This window comes from Xenopus laevis, chromosome 9_10L, assembly GCF_017654675.1.
Source record: "Xenopus laevis strain J_2021 chromosome 9_10L, Xenopus_laevis_v10.1, whole genome shotgun sequence".
Taxonomy (NCBI): domain Eukaryota; kingdom Metazoa; phylum Chordata; class Amphibia; order Anura; family Pipidae; genus Xenopus; species Xenopus laevis.
Window position 1 is genome coordinate 82,608,436 of NC_054387.1, and position 23,094 is coordinate 82,631,529.

The window sequence follows — 23,094 nt, forward strand, 5'->3', positions numbered from 1 at the left end:
TGACCTCCGCACACACAAAAAAAAATGCTCCAGCAAATGTTTTTGCCCAGAGGTCCACCTGTTACCATTCTTTATGTGTCAGCCTTTGTGCTTGCCATTAAACAACATTAGCAGTGGTGACAGAGAAGGGTGTCGTGTCTGTCACTGTTTTCCACGGGACACATGGCACTCGAGATGTATTCTCCAACAGCAGACAAAGCAAAGAAACCTGGCAGTGCTGACTGTCATTTGTTCAAAGGAAACTGCTGGCGCCTGGCAGATTTTTGGCCCCAAATTGTGAATGATAAACTGCTGTTGGATTCATGCACTTATTGTGGCTGAAAATGTTTGGTGGAGAATATGCCACATGTCAAATCTTGCTTATACTTGATTGGCTTGAATTAGCAATTGAAGAATTGAAGGGCTAAAAACTGTAAATACAACTCAGAAGTGGCTGTAAAGATTGTCAAAGATCATTAAGCACACCTAAAAGAGTTTGTGGGTTCCTGGAAAATGTGAGGACAAACTGACCTGTTGAGTCCTCCGTGCTCTGTATGAGTATCGCTCACTGTCTTCCTGGAAATGCAGCGCAGGAAAAGGAGAAATGCATGAAGCAGCTGATAGCATAGGCAGAAGGGACCCAGAAACACAAGGGGAAATCAAGGGGTGCAGGGAAAGCAGGAAATGGAGATACAAAGCAGTAAAACACAGACACTAAGGACTTGTCAGACTTAGATTTAGCCAAAAGTCAAGCTTTTTCCCCCTGTGAAAAAATATTTTTTTCCATATTCATAAAAAATGGAGTTGTATGGGAATACTATCCTTGCAACAACTCTTGTGAAAATTAATTTTCAAGCTATTTACTAAAGAATTCAGCAGCACTTTATGCCCAACACAATTTCAAATTTGTCCAGAATCGTATTAGTTGATTGAATCCTGTGTAAGCCATGCTCTGCTACAGACTCCATAGAGGGGTGCTTGCAAAAAATGACAGTACTATAGTACATTTGGAAGGGGAGGGGCTAAGAAAATTGATCATTGTCCAGGATACATTTGTAGCATATAGTACCCCAGACTGCTGTGTGATCTATAGTTAAATCGGACTTGTCCTTGACATACAGGCAGAATAATACACACACACACATTGATATATATATCAATCTATTCAGATTATTTTTAATACTAAAATTATGCCTGCTCAACAGACAAAATAACTAAAAAATGGGATGGGGTGAAACTGGAAGTTGCTGCCTACCATCCACTGTTCAATGTCTCCCCATTTGGCATCCAAACCATAATATTTCTGAGGAATGAAAATAAAAGTAAAGAAATTAGACAGAAAATGAACAAGAAATGATTAGTAATAAAAGCAAAGAGAAAGATCAGACCTTAGAAAATTATACATTCCTTCTGAAAAAAATTAGCTATTGGGCTGTGGTGGCTTTTTTTTGACAATAATTTGTCTAACTATGTTACACCACATGTTTTAAACTTTAGTTCTGTAAGTGTTACTAATCCTGTCTTTCCTTTACTATGTTGCTTAGACAAAATGATAAGTGTAGATGCACTTTTTCATATAAATGTTTGTGTTTTTATGCATATACTGTAAGTGCATACAGTACATATGTGTGTGTGTATAGAGATACAGTAGAGGGCATAAATATAAGTGAAAGGAGAGCATTTACCTTCTGAACCTGGTAGATCTGCAAGAGGCAAGAGAGAGAGAGATAATGAATTAAAAGGAGAGAGAGAAAAAAGCTGCTAAAAGAACAGGAACATTGACATCCAGCATATCATTTAAGATGTCTGACCTTTCATCCTACTGTGATTTAAGAAGTCATCATACTTAAGAGACTGCAGAACAAGAGTTTTGTTTTTTACAGTTCATAGAACTCAAATATTATTTATGATATTCTTATATATATTGTGAAAGTGAAAATGATTTCCTGCAGTACATTTTTATTTTTTAACCAAGTAAAACTGATAACTGATGACATCACTAAGCATCAGTTATATGAATACATTTAACAGGTTACTCATGGAATGGTTGGTCACTACACTTCTGAGCAGGCTATGTTTTACATGAGAAGAATAAGCAGAATTAGTGTGAAGTAATTAGGGAAGAATCCGATTATGTTACTCATTTATGTAGGTGCGATAGACAGAGAGATGTGTGGATTTGTTTTGTAATGGCTGGATTACTTAGTTATATTAAATACCATGATAAATTGTAATGTGGCATGTCTTCTTAAATGCCCCCACTAGTGGTGTTGCTAGAAAAACCGGTACACTTCATATATGGATTATGACTTCACAGTCACTAATTCACTGTTATTAGATTTAATGAGGCTGAAATAATATATGGCAGAACCAACTGGTCCATTAAATGTTGAACTTAAAATGTCCTATCTTTTCCCGCAAATATAGATTTTGTTTACTTACCCCACACCTGATGGAAGGTCACCTGTTCAGTAAAATCAATTTCACTTTCCCCCCTCAAATTGTTGTGTCCTATATCCATGAATTATTCCCTGCACGGTCTCCCACCAGCTTGTGTTCCAGAGGGGACATTTCGGTAGGTTACTTTCTCATGTGATAAAGCCAAGTTGTGCAACCTGACTACCAAACACAATAGGCCTCAGAGTCTAGTTACAAGTATTTTCAGCAGGGACACAAAAAAGGTAGAGAGGCTGCTCAGTTTTTCTGTCCCAGTGAGAAGCAGGAGTATTGGCTCCTAACCAAAATACCTGTAATTCACTCAGTTAAAAGGAGTTTGTCACGTCTAGCTGTTTACATAGCAAGCAGGTATATTTCATGTAAGAGTTCAAGGCAACCTTGCAGTCAGACTGTCCAAACATTCCAAAATAGCAAAATGCTGAGAAGCGGTCTGCCTTTTTCCCTCAGAATCCACAGCGTAGTCAATTTTAATTCAGTAACTACAAGACAAACGAAGGTTGGAATACATTGGATTTTCACTTATAAATTATGAGATAAGTTCTAACAAAGTCCCAACACACTCATTGGTGAGTTCTATATGTTATGGTCAATGCCTGAATTAGTATTATTGTGTCAGGTCTTTGCAGATGTCACAATGTACTATCAAAACACTTACAATGCACACATCTGAGAACAAATCATTACTACAGGGTTTACTATACCATTCACATTAGATGGATTAACAGAGAACAAAGTGAGAATATCTGGGTGGGGCTGCTACCAGAAAAACACATTTCCCCTCCAGGAGGGTCTGCTTACTTATTACAGATATATCCGTAATCGTAAAACCCATAATTCAAAAAGATTCAAACTATACCAGTGCCATTTATCAAAGTGTTCCATTTAAAGGGATTCCGTTTAAAAATTAAATTTTAATATGATGTAAACAGTAATATTGCCCAGGCCAATGATCAAATCATAATGAGTATCTATGTACAGTATGCCCATTGGGAAAGGGATGGATCAATGAAACAATGTGGCCCCTGTCCTATATAGTTTTTAAACCTGTCTAAATCTGCCCATGCATGACCATCATAACTTGGATATCTGACTAATACACATTTTTAGGGGGTGGGACAGGGGGCACTTGCCATACCCTGCCCACCTCTCATAAATAAAGTTCTGACGAATGCAGAGAACACACGATTCATAGGAATGCACTCCATGTTGGAGAGCAGAGACCTACTCAAAATTTCAAAGTGCTGCAAAAAAAAAAAAAAAAATTGCACCAGTTTTTTGCACACTGCCCTACACTTTGTAAATGTATAATGTATCTCAAAAAACTGCAACTCAAAGAAAGCTGTCCTGTGGTCCCTCCTTGCAGAAGAATCATTTGCAGCTCTGCCAAGTGAGAAGTACCTGCAAAGCTCTCTTAAAGGGGACATATCCCCTTTTAGAAAATTTTTAGACCTCTCCCAAAAGTGATACTTCAGCCAGTTTTACCGTATATTATTTAGTTATTCTTTGTTTTAATGCTGCACTCTGTGATTAACAGCTTCTTTCCACAGTCTCTCTCTCTGCCCTGCTTACAAACCTGAATGCCCTACTTGTTCTTCATACTGTATCCAAGGGGAGAAATACAGTACAGATATCCAACAATAATAATAATAATAATATTATTATTGTAATGACAAGGGCTCGAGATAGAAAGAGATATATATAGATATATATATAGATATATATATATATATATATATATACATATATATACATATATATATATACATATACACAGACACACACTTTTTTTCACACACACTTTTTTTTTTTTTACAGATCCTTCGGTAGGATTCTATCTGAGCCAAAACATTAGTACTTTCTCGGCACTAATACAATAAAATATTTATATGCAAGCTTTTTTTTTTTTTTTTTTTTTTTTTACTATACACACTCGATTATCTTGAGCATCCAAGGCTGCACCACTTGGAGTTGGATTACATATATTTTTAAAAAGTAGTTTTAAACCTCTTCTTACTACTGCAAGACATTTCTCAAATTACTTTTCAGGTAATGGCACTTTGGCATAATTATGCTACAAAGGGTCATTTTTAAAACACCGCTTTTTGGCTTTAGTCTAAACCAGATTAAGCAGCACCAACAGTCCCACCCCATAAACTGCAAATTACCTGATAGAGAGCTTTCCAACCATCCCCGACTGGCCAAATGGCTTTTTGCCTCATTTACGGACGCCACCACCGTTGCCAGGTTTTAACTGCATACATCCGGTCATACAGGCCTGTTGGGCTATTTAAGTAGGCAATAAAGGCACCAAGATGATAACATGGACCACACCATCCCTGCTTTACCCTGGCATGCAAGTTATAAATGAAAACAAATGTAGAAGACTTTGCTTTCAGTTTCTGAGCTTCTCTTTCCATGAGTGCACTTAAGCCTCTCACTCATTCACAGGGAGAAAGAAAAGGCAGCAAGGGCCAACATTTAGAGCAATTCAAGTAGCTTGATATGTACAAAGAATGCAATCAGCACTTAACATCTCTTCTGCTGTTTAGACTGGAATTAGGCTAAGAAGCCAAGCTGCTCTTTTTGTAGGGCACAGTAGTCAGGCATGTGCAAAACAATATTAATAAGAACATGCAGCAAATGTACAATTAGTTTTAAGGATATGGAAATCATATCCTATAGTTCCATAGTTAATTTGTCTTAAAAAAGATAAATGCTTGTTTCAGAGTGTTATCTTACACAAGTTTACACAAGGATATAATTAACAGGATATTCATGGCTCTTGTGCATATCCTTAGTGAGGTCACCAGTTAAAATTGGTGCTTTGTGAAGTAATTTCTGTCACAAGAAACAACTATTAAAACTTTTGAATTATAATGTATAATGTACCTCCTGTTATAAAATACTAGAACATTAATATTCACCTCAGAGTTTTCTATAACTTGTATAAAAGCCTTCAGCTTTGCGTCTTTGAATAGTCATGAAACTCATCTGTGACTTATAGCCTATGACTAATAGCATTGTATTTTACAATATAATCCAATACAATATAATATAAAAGAAAATCCAGCACTTATTTAAAAAGGGTCTGGATACAGTTCAGCACCAACAGTGATCCTATCCCCAAAATACTCACACGAATTATAGATGTTTTAAATGATTTATTCAATCTGACTACAAGTGCACATAAAAAAAAAAAAAAAATATATATATATATATATATATATATATATATATATATATATATATATATATATATATATATATATATATATACACACAGTAAGTATAAGAATATAGCTATATCTTTTTGCTAGAACCTTATTTGACCCACACAAAAATAAATACAAACAGAAATTTCGATTTGAAAGTGAATTCTTCATTCAAAATACTTGGCACCACCACTAGAAACTTGTATGCAGCTCTCTGTTGTCAGTCTGGAATGCAGTTCCGACAGGTGACCCTACCCCTCCTGTCTGCATTTTACTGGGATTCTGCTAATGATTTAAGCTGATCCTGTTAGAAGAAGTAGAACAGAACCCATGCTGTGTAAATACTCATATTAAATAACAAAAAATGCTACATCTAGGGGGTTATTTATTAAAGGTTGAGTTGTGTTTTTCCTGAAAAAAGTTTTTCGAGGATAGTTCCACTAAAAAACTCAAATTTTTCAGGGTAAAAAAAAAAGTTTAACTTTTATTGAGATTTATTATGCCCCGAAGCTGCTAAAAGGTCGAGGTCATGTAGAAGTCAATGGCAGTGGTCCCTTGAACCATCTGAAGATGTTTTTTACCTTCATGATTTTTTACGGTGGTTTGCGTTAGAGAACGCAATCAATTCAAGGTATTTGAGATTTTTTAGCATATGACTATCCATTTGAGGTAGAGGGAGTCCCGGGTTACAAACATCTGACTTAAATACAACTCACATTTAAAAACGGAGGCTATTACAGTAATGAACTGTGGTTTGTGTGGCCTTTATTAGCATTTTACTTTAATAAACCACCTGCCCCAATCCCCTCTGGAGTGTGTTGTCTACTGCAGAGCACAGAAAGGTAAAAATAAAAACTATGTTAAGACAAACACCTGTCTAAATTGCATTTAATAGGTAGATATTTCTGTTCCAACTTACATACAAATTCAACTTAAGAACAAATCTGCAGACCCTATTTTGTAAGTAACGTGGGGATTACCTGTATTCGAGTTTTTTCCCCAGATTGCATTCAATTGAGTTTTTTCATAACTAAGCATACATTCGACATTTGAGATAGAAAAAACCTCAGAAATGTCACAAACTTTTTATAAATAACCCCTTAGTGTGAGCTGTAGTTCTCCATTTAAAAATCCTGTGCAATCTGTTTTCATGACAATAATGGAAACAATGACTTACGTACATTTGCCTTTTAAACCAGTGGATAGATTTGCACTGCTACACTGCCTTGCCTTATTGATCACCAGGACTTTATATTCACCAGTCTATTATACACCCATGGACTTGGGTGTAAAAGGGAGAAAGCGATCTGATGTTGTGTAACATTGCAAATGTTAAGGCCCTACATTTTATGAATTTTGTCAGATCAAAGGAGGTTTAATTTTTTCATACGTCAGCAGTCTATTAAAAAAAGTGCTTAGGATTATTCCTGACTTTGGAAACTCCCTGAAATACTGCCACTTAATCCTAAAGCAGTGGAATTTTGGCAATCAACAAGTGGTAATAGCATTTACAGTAAAGCTGGCCATTCATTTAAAGATACACTCCTTGCGCAACGTTACAAAACAAGCAGGCACCCCAACGTGGGAGTGGGAACCCAATGACGTCCTTACCCAACAGGTTTTTTATACCTGCCCGATAAGCCAAAAGCATACCTCCCAACATTTTGGAAGTAAAAAGAGGGACAAAAATGTTTTCTGCATGTAGTGCGGCAATTTTTTTGACCACACCCATTTTTGTGGCCACACCCCGTAATTACCATGTTCATTATACAAATTTGAAAATATTTCTCCTTATCTAAACCGTTAAAATTACTTATTTTCTTATCTCAAAATTGTTACAAAGTATCTTAGTTGCACCTGTTAGCTGTACTGGCCTCTCTGCCAAAAGCCAATTAAGTTAGAAACTTTGTTTCTTTTTCTGGCTATTCAGTGCAGAGAAAAGAGGGACTTTCCAGTACAAATGAGGGACCTCAGGTTGAGCTGTCAAAAGAGGGACTGTCCCTCTGAAAAGGGGACAGTTGGGAGGTATGCAAAAGGCCATAACAATTGGTCAAAACTGTATGAACAAATCCCAAGTGTGCCTGCCTTTATGCATTAGTATAAACTAATTTTGATATGAAGGTCCTGATTGAAAAACCCTAAAAGAAACCAATCTTTTGCATCCCGCCCATCACCGCAAACCACAGCATTGACTGCTCCCACTGTACGTGTTCCTATGACTTTCTCTAGATCCTGCATTGAGCAAATAACCTGACCCACAAATTTATAACCATGGCCCAGGCAATAATCATTCAATAAAGAGGCAATTACAATTTAATAAAGAGACAATTCATAAAAGTATGGTGCCTACCAAGCTGGAAATTGCATGGACACCAAAATGCATGGAACCGACTGCTGTACCATTTCCCCTGCAGCTTCTGAACCAAACATACATTTTTAATTTTGATTTTGAAAGGTATAATATATTTAAATGCCTACAAAAAAAATTTTTGTGCTACTTGCCTGTGACATTTTAGCAGTTGCTTTATTAAAAAAAATACAAATATGAATGAGAGCCAGGTTCACATATCCAGGTAAGTAATCAGATCTCTGACCAAACCAAACCGCTGATCTGCACACATTTAGAAGGTGCTATCTGAAAGGTCATATTACAGCTCCAGAGCTTCAAGGACCAGTGACACCATAAATTTTAGCAACACCTACTAATAAACCACTTCTTAGCAACAAATCAGCTATTAAAGGAGAAGGGCTTTCACACTGTAGTTCTATATAGATATATGGATGACACTTGACCCTAGTTTTTTTTTTGTCCCTGGCTTGGTACTAAAACTTTCTATTCCACAATTATCTTTTATTTGATGAGCCTTAGTGCCATATTTCAACTTAATGCCTCCATGGTTACCAAACAGCTAATTTATATAAATGTACATGTCACTACTTTTTGTTGGACATAACTTGTGTAAGATTGCGGTCTGTCAATTAATAGCCAGAACATGTCTTGTTTTTACTACTTTATTTAATCTGAATGGTTAGTGGTAGGTCGGGAGAGTGCAATGCACAATCTCTTGTTGGACATAATGATATATCTGCATGTCTATGGCCAACTTCAAGCATACAAGCAGTTCATATCAGTAAACTGCAACAGCACATTAATTATATGTCTGCAAAACCCTTTCATTGTGGAGTCAATGGTCCTCACAAGTAAAAGCAGGTAAAGCAGAACCAATGTGTGTTTTAGGAAAATCGCAAACACTGCTAGGTATTGACCACTAACTTCCATTATGCCTTCTTATTGGTACTTACCAGAATATAGATTTCAATTAATATGGTTTTGGACAAGAGAGTTATTGATTAATACACAACAATACATACTTTATTTTAGTGCAATAGAATAAAGACCCCTCTGCCCCCCCCATTCCAGCGCAACCCCCCTCCAGCCCCCCAATCCCAGCTTCAACCCCCCTCTGACCCCACCAAGCTTACCTATTGCTCCACATGGCAGCAACCAGGGACAGGGAGGGAGGTAGGGAAAGTGGCAATTTTTCAAGTACAGAGGAGCTCTGGGCCAGCTGGGCCCACAAGAGCATGGGTCCACAGGCCCAGTCCGACTCTGGGTCATGCAGGGGGGTTTTGGAACCCCATATTGACTGAGGCTACTGACCCGTTGTCACCCCCACCCAATGGCACTCTGCACTAGAAAAGCTAAATTTCTGCTGAGAAAAGTGGAAGTTGGGTTTGCGGCATAAGGTCTGCAAGTCTTTCACCTTACTTCAGGACAGGAGTGGCATCTGACGCCAGGCCTGGACTGGGAGTCAAAATAGGCCCTGCCATTCCAAGTACAAAGAAGCCCAAACAGCCCCCTACCAGCCCACTATATGGTAACATTCGCCAGAACCCAAAGATTGCCAGTCCGGGCCTGTTTGACTCCCTCCCTACCCTGCATGTGCCATAATTGCCCAGACAGTTAGGCAAGGACGTCAAAACTGGCAAAACATATTGGGGCTTATTTATCAACACTGGGCAAATTTGCCCATGGGCTGTTACCTATAGCAACCAATCAGTGATTAGCTTTTAAAAGCCAGCTGCAAGAGGAACAATGACTGCAGCAATCTGATTGGTTGCTATAGGTAACAGCCCACGGGCAAATTTGCCCAGAATTGATAAATGTACCCCAATGACAGGAGAAAGTCAAGAAAGCTTTGGATAAAATATAAGATTTATTTACGCAGGCCGATTTCAGCCCCTATGCGGACAGTAGCCTCCTCTTCTTTTTGCATCTGGAACCGTGGTGTCGGCTCTGATGTGAACACCCTTGGCTGATTTTGCTGCAAAATCCAAAGTCTTGTGTTTCTACGCCAAAATCAGCCTAGTGTGTTTGCACCGGAGCAGACAGAAGTTCTGTATGCGAAAAGAAGAGGAGGATGCTGCGTAGGGGGCTGAAATGGTCTGCATATTTCAGCAGGCTGATTTAAGCTCCTGTGTGGCATAAGCCTTAGAACCATCCCACTAAGAACAGAAGCCCAATAAAACTTTAATCTTCCTAGTCAGTTAGGAGAAATATCTGCTGTCATCTGGAATCTGACTGGTCCAATGCCCATACCTCCTTTTGCTGCCTCTCCAGCTCTTTCATGCGGATCTCCCGGGCTTCAGCTCGTGCTGCTCTCTTGGCGGCCAGTCGCGCCTCTGCCTGCATAGATAGAGCAAACACCAGTTACAGTTCTGCATCTTATACACACAAAGGGAGTCTAGTTAGAGCTGAAATATATACAAACATAGCATACCTCCCAACATTTTTGAAATATAAATAGGGAGAAAAAAAGTTGCCACACAGAGCACCGTGAAAATTTTTGTGGCCACACCCCCTAATTACCATGTTAATTTTACAAAATTTGGCAGGTTATGAAAGTGTTAACACATTTCTGTGGTTTTAATGTTATTATAGTCTTGCTAATGAAGGTGAATTGTCCTTTAAGATGCGAGTCACAGATTCCCCAAGAGACCTGCTTATCTTAAATTGTTACAATTGTTACAACTGCTTCTTTGCTTTTCTTAAATTGTTACAAAAGTATCGAAGTGCACCTGGTGGCTGTTCTGGGCTCTCTGCCAAAAGCCAATTAGGTTAGAAAAGTTATATCTTTTTCTCGCTGTTCAGTGCAGGAAATCAAAGAGAAATGCAGGACATTTCTGTTACAAACCCAAGACTGTGGGTTGAGCGGTCAATATCAGGACTGTCCCACGAAAAACGGGACAGTTGGGAGGAATGACATAGTAACAGCATATAGACTACACAAGATTAGTAAACGGAACTTAAGTTTTAATGGCTGTGTATGGCCAGCTCCAGACCATCAAGCACAACATGCTGTCTTTTCTTACAAAGAAAAAGGATATTGTTTGTTCTATGGGAAATCGCTTTGCTGTATTTTGGAGAAATATTGCTTAAAAAATAAATCATGTGTTTATATTTGATGTTAAATAACACCTGCATATCTGGTGTCTTTGATGTTTGTACAAAGCTTACAAAGTGTGACACCCTTCAATGAAAAAGAAAGATTTCCTCCCCCACAGAGAATCCCACCTCCGAGCCTCTGTGGTCAAAAGAAATAATTCAGTGACAGGCACAGACAGGTTTCTCCTCCTTTTCCTCTCATAAAGCGGAGACTGGCATGTTGTGTCTGGCCAACAACTGTATTTTGGGGCTTATTTCCTTATAACACCTGGTTTGGGGCTATTCATTTTGCCAAAGAATTTGATGCAAATATTTTTCTGGGAAAAGTAGCAGTGAGTAATATGTCACTCATCACATCAATGACCAACATGATTTGAGGTTTTAGTTCTCCATTATGAAGTGAACTGTTAAATGCGTTAGATCAGGTGTAGGTAAAAGGCCCTCTTTTTGTCCTTATTGTGTTAAGTTCCTCCAACAGAGCATAGGAGCCGCCACTTCTCCTTATCTTCATAAATCAAAATCACCACTCTGGAGAACCAGTATCATCAATCAAGTGATTCTTTATTTGGTAGCACTACATGTTTCGGATCTATCTGATCCTTCCTCAGGTGAACACTGGCACCTGAGGAAGGATCAGATAGATCCGAAACATGTAGTGCTACCAAATAAAGAATCACTTGATTGATGATACTGGTTCTCCAGAGTAGTGATTTTGATTTATGAACTGTTAAATGCCCAGTTCAGAGCATGGGAAACCTTCAAGTGGTTAACCATAAATAATACAGCATTGAGGGTGTAGTAGTGCTGTACCCTCTTGATCAGAGCAACATCCCTTCAATATTACACTAGTAAGTCGATTCCCTGCCAAAGCACAGATCTCAGAGTCTATTCATTTGGTTAGAACAGACAGCTTTCCAGGCACCATAGCAATGTTTACATTATACAGAATGCTGGGACCATTGTCTCTGACCCACAGAAACCATCGGAAGTCTGGGAAAGCCCTCTGGGACTCCCCGAGGAAGAATACGAATGCCAGTGGGAGGAAGAGAAGCTGGGCAGGAGTACTTGGTGGAGCCCCGCTCTACACAACCCAAAGGAAGGAAGAGAGCTAACTTAACTGTCATAAAAACACCGGAAATCTCTAGTAATGCTACTGAAATGTCAGACACGTACAGCAAGCACAGCAGCACTTAGAGGGATACACACACACACACACACGGAATCCTGTTAGCAGTGTGCTCGAATGGTTTCAGTACACAGTATTATGATCTATATAGTAATATTATGCACAACAAAACATTACTTATGAAAACACAAAGGTGGCAGCTGGGGGTAATAGACAGATATTTGCTATCAAAAAGTATACCAGTAAATGCTACCTGATGATCGGTTGCTATGGGCTACAGGAACAAACTTTGCAACACTGCAGTTTTACTTGTTCTATCTCAGGGATCCTGGTTCAGATATTAATGCGTTTATTTTTGCAATCCTTGGCAAATCACAATCTCTCTATGCCTCTGGCAAAAATGGATTGCAAGCTCTGGTGGACTTCTTAACTGCTACAGTCCCTTGCATGCTGATGCATACAAACCCTAACCTGGCAATGGCAGTTAAGGGGTTAAAATGAATGCTTCTGTACTGTTTATACCGCACTGGTCTAATGGTTAGGCTGAAAGAAGGAATCCTCTGCTAAGCATTCATTTCACACCGGGGGGGGGGGGTAAGCTCCTAGTGTCGTTAGGGGAAGTGAGCGAGATACAAAAACTCATTTCAGGAAAGCTATTTCACCAATGTCTAATAAGCTTTTCTACTCTCCCCCAGTTAGCAACACATTTCATCGGTGTTCATAATTGATCGTTACAGTACCCTGCTTTTCATACGAATAACAATTTCCTGGAAACTTTTGCTAAGACAACATTATAGAATGTGAAATAACTTTGTTTCCAAGCGTAAGTACAACTTTTAAGCATTTCACTCTGCCAGACTAACGTGGACACCCAACCCGAAAGTATAAACCACATGACTAAATTCCTTTTGTGAGAGAGGCAGGCGAGTAGTTTATTTTATGGAAGAGGTGTGGGACAAGTAAGGTATTAAATAGGATATACAAGGTACTGCCAAATACACTCCACCTTTGCAATTAATGCGTCAGCCACTGATGCAGTGCTGCCTATTATTATACCATAGATGCTGCCTTTTTGTGAAGTTCAAGCAGCACTAAGCTCAATGGGTCCTATAAATGTAATCACAGGGGAAGAAAATGATCTGTTTTCTAGATGGGAGCTGCAAATGGGAAATAGCATACATAAGTCAAAAAAAATAAAACTCTGTCAGGACTGTCCAACATGTAGCCTTCAGCTGCTGTTAAAATCTCCCGGCATCCCTTGATTAATGTAAAACTGGCCTTAAGGTGGCCATAGACGTAACAATTACGATCTTTCTTGGAAAAGATCTTTCCAAGAAAGATCGTTCGTTTCAATACACACGTGTAGAGCTGAATCGGCAGATATACAGGTAGATATACGGGAAGAAACAATAGAATTCTACCTGCATCTGACGATTCAGCACTAAGAATGGCCGATGTTTGGGTCCCTTCAAAGGCACCCGATCAAAATTTTCCGTCCAGCCCGATCGACGAGCCGACCGATATCCAAGTCTTCTGCCGATATCGGTCGGCTCTTTTTCCACCATACACACAGCGAATATCGGACGAAAAATTCGTTTCGTACGATATTATCTGTGCGTCTATGGCCACCTTTACACACTAAATGCTGCTACTTCAGCAAGGTCACAGAGTGAGCATATCTTTGTCTAACCAGGTGGTGGTCCAAATGTGTCTAATCCAATTGTTTGGCCCATAGTCCAAAAGATCACATCGAATTAGCGGCCTGTGCAGAACTGTCAGAGCAGAATCCACTGCCCAACGGGGGTTTCCAGCCATATATCTGATCAGATATTAGATATGAGGAAGTATCACTTTGACCCCATACACAGGCAAATAAGTTGCTGACCTGGCCATAGTCAGTGTCTAGTCAGCTTTAGCACAACGACATGTTGCTCTGCAATGCAGATAATAGCACAAACATAATAGGCAAATTTAAATACTCTGAACAGGGTTGGAATTGCAAGCACACATGCAAAGAATTTGTAGCTCAATAATACACAATGCAAGAGGAAGTACAGTCAATGTAAAGTTCCTGCATTAACAGCACTTAACGGCAATGCCTCATTTCACTCCAGCCATCTGTCTGCAATATGGGTGTGTATTAAAGAGAAAAAATGTATACCAAGGACCTCCAACCTGCGACCGCCTGGCTGGTGTGCAAATTGCAACTCCTAATACTCCCAGACTGATGCAGGAAAACCCTAGAACGATCACCAACCTTAAACTTGGACATTGGGTGCAGACGTAATTTAAACGCCATATGGCTTATGGTTACAGAATGACAGTGGATGCTCGGGCCTTAAATATGTATAAATGCACATCTATACACACACACACACAAATAAATGCAATCTAAACCCTATACCATGTCGCCAGGTACTGACAGCAACATGTACCACACATACAGCTATATGCAGTAACCTTCTGTGCCATTGGACATGTGATACTAAATGCACACAAATAATGGTATGATATAATGGGGCAGCAATGAGGACGCCACAAGAAAACTGTACCTAGAGACAAGGCAGCAAGAGCATATCGACTCAAATAAGAGTTTCCATTTGAGAAAAAGTAATTATGGAGGGTGTCCCCATCATTAAACAGAATCAGAGCCATGTGGAAGCGAATCCTTATATGCAACAATGCCCCGGGACGGCCTGTGCCTCCCATAATTATATATAATCAAGAACCAGCAACCATTGGTATTAAACAAATGGGAATAGTTTTGGTTTAAAATCCCTCTTCTCTTTGTACAAATAAGATGATTATTTTTGCTACACCTCTGTATACAGTGCAGACATGAACCAATGAGCAAAACGTCACTTTTATCACCTTATGTATTATATATCTTACAAAACAAACATCTAACTGTTGGGCCTTCGACTTTTTTACTTAATCACTGCCATAATCCTTTGGCTGCTGGGAGTTGTAGTTAATATGGACAGCAACAGACATGCCTGATCTGTTATTTGGTGCATCAATCAGCAATAAGCTGAAATAGTTGTGCGTATGGGAAATCAGAAGGCTGAACCTGTGCTGATTAACACTCCTGCATTTAGTGGCCAGTGAGCAAATCCCATTGGGTTCCTACTCTGTACTTCCAGATCTGAGCACCTGCTTGAGCCCCTCTAATCTTCTGACACCGGATCACTTTACATTGGCTGGAAGCCCTGTTATAGCCAAACCAGCCCTAGCCATCCAAAGCAGGAATCCTCAAGCTGTAACCTGCTACTGTACTACAGCTCCCACAATCCCTTGTGAATACAGAAAGTACAGCAACAAATTCCCAAGTCACTCCCAAAGCTTCACCCTGGACTTGGCCTGACTGCCCTAAAGACAAGTAGGTCGCTCACCACATGTTGTGCCTCCGGGCTGAGGCAGTCTGAGATGTCCTGCATGTCTCCGGGTTCCTCGTTTCTCACACACTTCCCAGAGGTCAGTCAGCTGCTTGGATAAGGGGCTTAATTCGTTGCTCCGGGCAGCCTGTCATTAGCAGGAGGCAGCTGTGCAGCACAGGGAAAAGGAATAACCTGTTCTCCTGTCTCCTCTTTCCACCTGGGAGGAGCGGCCACAAAGCGCAGAGTAACCTGTGAGCTATTTTCTCACTGGCCGGACAGGTAAAGGCGCTAGCTGGGTGCCGGCACTCACAGTCGGCAGGGAGGTGCAGGAACTGGGCGCCCAGGAGGCAGTTTCCTCAGTCTGACTCAGCGCCCGCCCCCTGCACTGGCGAGTTTGCATCACCCCTCCCGGAGACGCTACACAACAACCTGTGGCTCCTGCACAATGGCATTAACCTTTCCCCTGCCGTAGTACCTGCCCACTTCTCTTATACATACATTATACATTATACATTACACACCTCTCTGAGTTTAACTTCTGACTAGCCCTAGTCATTGTCGGACTGGGATGCCAGGGGCCCACCAGAACTCCTTAGACTGTGGGCCCATCTAAGACCATGATGGACTCACTTGCCAAACTATTATTCCTACTCTCCTCACTCAACCTCTTTATTATCCCAGCCTTTTACATCTACTTAATATATTCTTCCATTATTAAGCATTTGTTTCCCATAAAGAAATAGGGAATGACCATAAAATATTCTAAATGGTTAGAAGCAAAAGGGCCCACTGACACCTGGGCCCACCGGGAGTTTTCCTGGTATCTCCGTGGGCCAGTCCAACACTGGCCCTAGTGATAGGGAACGTAGTCTCTCAGGGTGTCACACTGGACATTTGTGTTGCTGGCAGCACGACAAACTTAAATACAATTGTATATTTGCTTGTCTTAAATTGTTACAAAAGTAACTAAGTGCAGTTGCTTTGTGTTCTGGGCTCTCTGCTAAAAAAAGCCTCTTATTTTAATTAAAGGGGTTGTTCACCTTTAAATTAACTTTTAGTATTAAGACAAAGAATGATAGTCTGAGAAAATTTGCAATTGGTTTTCATTTTTTATTATTTGTCGTTTTTGTTATTTCGCTTTTTACAAAACTAACTTTTTACAAAAGTAACTAAGTGCAGCTGCGGGGTGTTCTGAGCTCTCTGCCAAAAAGCCTCTTATTTTAATTAAAGGGGTTGTTCACCTTTAAATGAACCTTTAGTATGATGCAGAGATTAATAGTCTGAGAAAATTTGCAATTGGTTTTCATTTTTCATTATTTGTGGTTTTTGGAGTTATTTAGCTTTTTATTCAGCAGCTCTCCAGTTTGCAGTTACTGCAATCTGGTTGCTATGATCCAAATTACCCTAGCAATCATACAATGATTTGAATAAGAGGCTGTAATATGAATAGGAGAGGGCCTGAATAGGGATGCACCGAATCCAGGATTTGGTCGGTATTCGGCCAGGATTCGGCCTTTTTCAGCAGGATTCGGCCGAATCCTTCGAACCGAATCCTAATTTGCATATGCAAATTAGGGTCAGGGATGGAAATCGGATGATTTTCTGTCACAAAACAAGGAAGTAAAAAATGTTTTCCCCTTCCCACCCCTAATTGGCATATCCAAACTAGGATACGGATTCGGTATTCGGCCGAATCTTTCATGAAGGATTCAGGGGTTCGGCCGAATCCAAAATAGTGGATTCGGTGCATCCCTAGCCTGAATAGAAAGATTAGTAATAACAAGTGGCAATAACAATGCATTAGTAGCTTACAGAGCATTTGCTTTTTAGAAGGGGTCAGTGACCCCCATCTGAAAGCTGAAAAGGGTCAGAAGAAAAAAGCAAATAATTCAAAAACTCTAAAAAATAAATAATGAAGACCAATTGAAAAGTTGCTTAGAATTGGCCATTCTACAGCATACTAAATGTTAACTTAAAGGTGAACCACCCCTTTAAGTTTAAGCAACTTTTTATCTTTTTCTTGTGTCAGTGCAGGAGAACAAAGAGAAAGTTCATTTCATTTAGAAACCGGGGACTGGGGGCTGAGCTGTCAAAATCGGGACTGTCCTGCAGAAAACAGTACAGTTGGGAGGTATGCAAAATCCCTTTTAAATAAAGCATTTTATTTCTGGGTCTATTAATTTATTTAGAACCCACCAAAACATAACTGTTTTACCAAAACATATATAAAAAAAAAAGAGCTCATTAATTAGGACCCCTGAGTCCAATACATTTCTCAGTATCCCTGGCTCCCAAGATCAGTTTCTTCATTTGTTATGTCACAAGGAGACACATACAACTGTAAAATTTGGTGTCTCAACTGAAGTTATATTGAAAGAATGACAAAACTCCAACAATGACAGGGCCCCAGGCCCAGGTTTGGATTCGAAATAAGCCCTGGAACTTCAAGTACACAGAGGCCCAAAAGCCTCCACTGGCTCAATAAATAGTGACTGTCTATCGCATCTTACACTAGCTCCTCTGTCATTTGCCAGAATCTAGAGATTGCCAGTTCGGGCCTGCTGGGCCCAATCAGTTGTGCCACCTGTAGCCATCCATGGCTGGCCAAGCGTTATAAATTATTAGATTTCTAAACAGGAAGTTTTGTGCTTATTTATACTGGAGGCCATTAACTGCCCTTACAAGAAACCTAATTTTACACTTTAATGAAAAATCTGCAATGACCAAACAAATTCAGCAAAAGGTGGTGAAATGTTGCTTCTGCATAGTCCCATACAGATTAGTGGACAGAGGTGCAACTTGGGACATATACAGCATATTTAATATTTACAAATCATTTGGTAAAAAAAAAAAACAAGAAGACATTTTTGTTATGATTCCCTGCTGTGGAACTCTAACACAGCTTTAGAAAGAACTGAATTTATTGCTTCAAGCAGTCTAATCAATTTTGACTAACTGATGCTTTTGAAAAGGAAAAAATGCTTTGTAAATGCGCCATTTTGGTCAAATGCCCAGTTTAAAATTTGATAATTGTGCCCCATAATATTTGTTTTTACTATCAGGTACAGAATGTTTCTTCCCATTAGAGATCATAGGAGGTACAGAGATTTACCACGTGCACTTGGCACGTGGATGAAAACCACACCTCCCTGAATCAAAAGCCAGACCCAAGTTAACCTTTTTTTACTCTTTTACATTTTGCTGGGCATTGTGTGAAAAAGGCCTAATTAGCATGATCTACAGTACAAGAATTTTATAATAATGCCATAATAATAGCAAAATATGGAGTTCCATATAGAAGTAGCTGTTACAGTAAGTGTGTGCCAAAAAACAAAAATTGGAGCAGAATGAACAGTTTCAAATAGGCCCATGGAACTAGCTCTTAATAGGTATAGGGCACAGTAACAACATGGTCTCTCATTTCTCATCATTAGTAGTCTGAAATGTTGGGGTTATAAATACAGGTATAAGATCTATTATCTGGAATGCTAGGGACCTAGGGTTTTTTTCTGGATAAAGGAGTCTTTTCTTTACTATTATTTGTAATATTGAGTATCAGTGATAATTAGTGATTACTTTAAATTACTAAATAATCATTTTAATATTAAAGGTTATTTAAACAAAGTGCGTAAATAGTTTCTGCACTCCCAGAAATAAATATATTTGTTTTTACAGACATATCCGATTCCATGGATCAAAATAAAACATGACATTTTGAGGAAACATTTAACAAAATACCTTAGGATCCCAGAGCAATATAACCCTCCCTCAACTCCATTGTGAAGTGACATACTCTTAAACCTTAAGCCCCTCTGCTTTATATAGTGGGTGGTACACAGTAGTCATGTGCAGGCTGGCTTGATTCCCACGGGTTGGGACTTTAACAGAGTAGGTCTTAGATTAAACTTTGGCAGTTTCCCTCATCATCCACAACATCAGTGCAACCTAAGGAACACTGGGACACATACTCCTCACTAGGGCGCAAGTCGCTAGGACCCAATGGCCTAGGGGCACCCAAGCCCAAAATCTGGTCCTGTTTATATAATCTCAGCTCTCCCAACCCTCTGGTTACAGCAGAGATGGGGCAAAGTGGGAACAGGTATACGATAGCTACGACAGTTAGGTAAGGGTTGGAACAGGGCAGTAAACTTTTTGTAGACCTGCACGTGACTAGCACACATAAGCAGAAGGACTTCAAGTCGCACTAACCAATCAATTTACAATAAAACAAAGGGGATTTGCATTGCAATGGGAGCCTAAGTGGTGAAGAATTGGTCAACAGGGAACAGAGACAAATTATCTCTCTCCTTTCAATCTGTGGAATCAGGTATGGCTGTGTGGAACAAATTGGTTCTAAAGATAATGTTGCCTAGCCTTTGGCACAAATAAAATCACTCTCTTCACCATTTTGGAGTCCTGCATACAATTTATTTTAAAGCAGACTCTGACACCTAAAAAGTCGATTTAAGTAAATTTTAGTAGTGGGACCTAGTATCTAGTTATGCCACTGAGTGCAACCCATACAAAACAATAACCAACACTGAGAAATACATTTTTAAATGGTAACCTTCCCATATGTTCCTATGAATAGTGTATGTGTATTGAGGATCCATACAAAACCAAATCCTCAGGAAATTGGGAATGTCCTAATACATAACATTGATTATATGTAAAGCAATGGCTGGGTGACCTGGCCCACAGTCTAACTTTTATATTTATTAAGGTACTAATGCCCCCTGGCTGCTGCAGGCATTAACTATAAGAGTGGTCCTACATGCCAAGATTTGCTCGAACTGTTTGGCTGATTACAGCATTGGTGTCTGACCATGTGGTAATTATGGCACCCAAGGAACCAAATTAGAGTCCAAACCCTATAAACCAGCCACATTTACAACTGAATTTGGTCGTGCTAATGCCACAGCTTGTTTATTTTAGCTGTCAGACTCTCCTCTTCCTTCCTTCCTTCCTTTCAAATGCTCCCTAAAGGCCCACCTGTTTAGGGGAGCATGTTCAGTATATTTTGATTAATCAAACATTAATGTATCATAAATCATTAATTTGTTTCTATAATTCTTATGTTTCCATTGTACCCAAACCCTTTTTATTGTCAGCTATTGTGAGTAGCACCCTCTAATCTTATCATACTCTGTAAACCCTTGCTTGTTACATTTTTGTAAGATCCTTTTTCGTTATAAATTAATGTAAAGTACTGCATAATTTGCTGTGCTATATAAATAAATGATGGTGCTGGTTTACAATAACTTTGCAAATTACATTAATATTACTCTTGACAATTAAACAGTCATACATAGATAATGTTACCAGCTAGCCCAGATAACTCCATCAGCCTGCATTTAATTTACATACTATTCTGCCTTTGCCACAACCCATTACTCAAAGTATTATTCTACCATGCCAAGCCTCTGGCCAACAGTTGTACACTATCTGACCAACTGGCACATGACTAAATGGACAGATTGAGTATGAGGTGCCATACATGGTATGGTGCATTTTTAAAGTTCTGATTGCTCAGCTCTTCATTTCCTCCTTTGCTGATGCACCATATATTGTCAAATACTTTGTGTTAACTTGCCCATCAATTAACCAATCAATTTCCATAATAGAATAGCCTTACACATGCTAACAATCATATAAATAGTTGTTTGCTACAATTTTATCAGTGCCTGTGGAACAAGTGGTGCTTTGATCCCTGCTTTGATAACAGGCAATATTTTAAGAACCACAGTTTTATTTAAGTGAATATTTATATTTGTGTGAATATACTGTATTTATTTTCTTCACGTGAATCTGTGATCATATGAGGGATCATATGGAATGGCTGAACTTGATTGACAGTTTTTTTTCAACCCAAATTTTCTACATTCACAGTCATGCCAGTGTAAAACATGGTTGCACGTCTGTCCATTGGAAAATAGCAGCCCAAAACACACATGGAGGTATTTTATCACCAATGTATGTCTGTCATTGTTCCTGCATCAGCCACCCCAGGGTGCTTTCCATTGCATAACATCAGGAGCAGTGACAAGACGGACAGTCGCCACAGCTAATTCTGCCAGGCACAATGCCCGATATGTCAGAAACCTTATGAGCTATTCTGCAGTACACAAAATGACTGTCCTGCATAATACATCCACACCAACAATATATTACATTGTATGTCATATGATGTGCCCTACATTATTAACATAATGTTTACTTTTACTTTAGAAAGCTTGACTGTGGGATCTGTGAGCAGCTCTCCAGTCTGCAATTTTAACAGTCTGGTTGCTAGGGTCCAATTTATCCTAGCAACCATGCACTGGATTGCATAAGATGCTGGAATATGAATAGAAGAGACAATGAACAACACAGCGAGTAATAAAAAGTAGCAATTACAAATTTGTAGCCTTACAGAGCATTTGTTTTTTTTATAGATGGGTTCAGTGACCCCCATTTGAAAGTTGGAAAGAGTCAGAAGAACAAGGCAAATAATTAAAAAACTATAAAAAAGAAAAAGATTAAGGCCAAAAGTTGCTTAGAATTTGCCATTCTATAATATAATAAAAGTTAACGCATAGGTGAACCACCCCTTTGAGCTGTAGGTCTGAGGTATATGCATCCAGACCCCCCCCATTTTTTTTACAATAATACATAAAGAGCAAGAGCACATGTTGTGGGCACTGCTTTCGGCCTGTGTTATTTTTGCAGGTGGATCCTCTCTCTTCCACATTTTTGTGTACCTGCACTGACGTTTTCAGAGCAAATACACATAGATGTGGAAGATAGGGGATCCACTTCTCTCCTCCTGCAGAAAAAAGAACAGGCTGAGAGCAGTGGAACCAATGCTCCGTGTGCCCTTGTCCTTAGACTTTGTTTCTTACACATACAAACTCAAGCAGGAAACCAAGTGTACTTTTTTTTAAAAAAGAGAATTATATTTTTGTTATTACACCACCTTATATCATAAACATTTAAAATAAACAAGCAGACTCACTAAGGCTACATAAATTGCTTATTTTTTGTACTATTGCAATGGTCCCAAAACAAAAGGCAGGAAATAAACAATATTATTTCACAGGTGTATAAACAATAATGACATTACATTATGTGGGTAAATTTGTATAATTAGTTGCTAACTTCTGTTTAGGTGGTAGGCTAGTAATTATATGCTGTACAGTATACACAGTTTATGGAATGCCCGCAACCTCTACAGTTGTCTATTTATAACTGGGGCATAGGGAGAACGATTACGCCCACTGACACACCCTCCAGCTATTTTTGTATGTGCTGTTTCTTTTAAGCTGCCTGGGAAACAAGAGAAGAAGAGGAAAAAAAAGAAGCTTATGAGAGATATTGAATAGCACACACCATGCAGAACTGCACACAACCAACGCACAACTATAAGAGCTGCAGAGCACAGATGGAACAATATATGGAAAAGGGCAGTGTATAGGGAAATTGTGCCAATGTTTCAGGGTCACGCCCTTTTGTCAAGCA

At 39.3% G+C, this 23,094-nt stretch overlaps 1 protein-coding gene across 23 annotated transcripts in view; it reads right to left on the reverse strand.

Moving 5' to 3' along the window:
- The window catches only part of LOC108701415 (leucine-rich repeat flightless-interacting protein 2), a 77,062-nt gene that overhangs the window by 38,558 nt on the left and 15,410 nt on the right, over positions 1–23,094 (reverse strand). For 15 of the 23 annotated variants that reach the window (XM_018236064.2, XM_018236065.2, XM_041576552.1 and 12 more), the window contains exons 2-5: positions 10,249–10,335; positions 1,665–1,682; positions 1,235–1,282; positions 511–555 (exon numbers count right to left, since the gene is read on the reverse strand). In XM_018236064.2, coding sequence (XP_018091553.1) covers positions 511–555; positions 1,235–1,282; positions 1,665–1,682; positions 10,249–10,335 — 198 coding nt within the window. Of the gene's footprint in view, positions 1–510; positions 556–1,234; positions 1,283–1,664; positions 1,683–10,248; positions 10,336–15,612; positions 16,068–23,094 lie in introns of those variants that run through there. The other 8 variants (XM_041576550.1, XM_041576549.1, XM_018236055.2 and 5 more) reach the window with 4 other exon arrangements.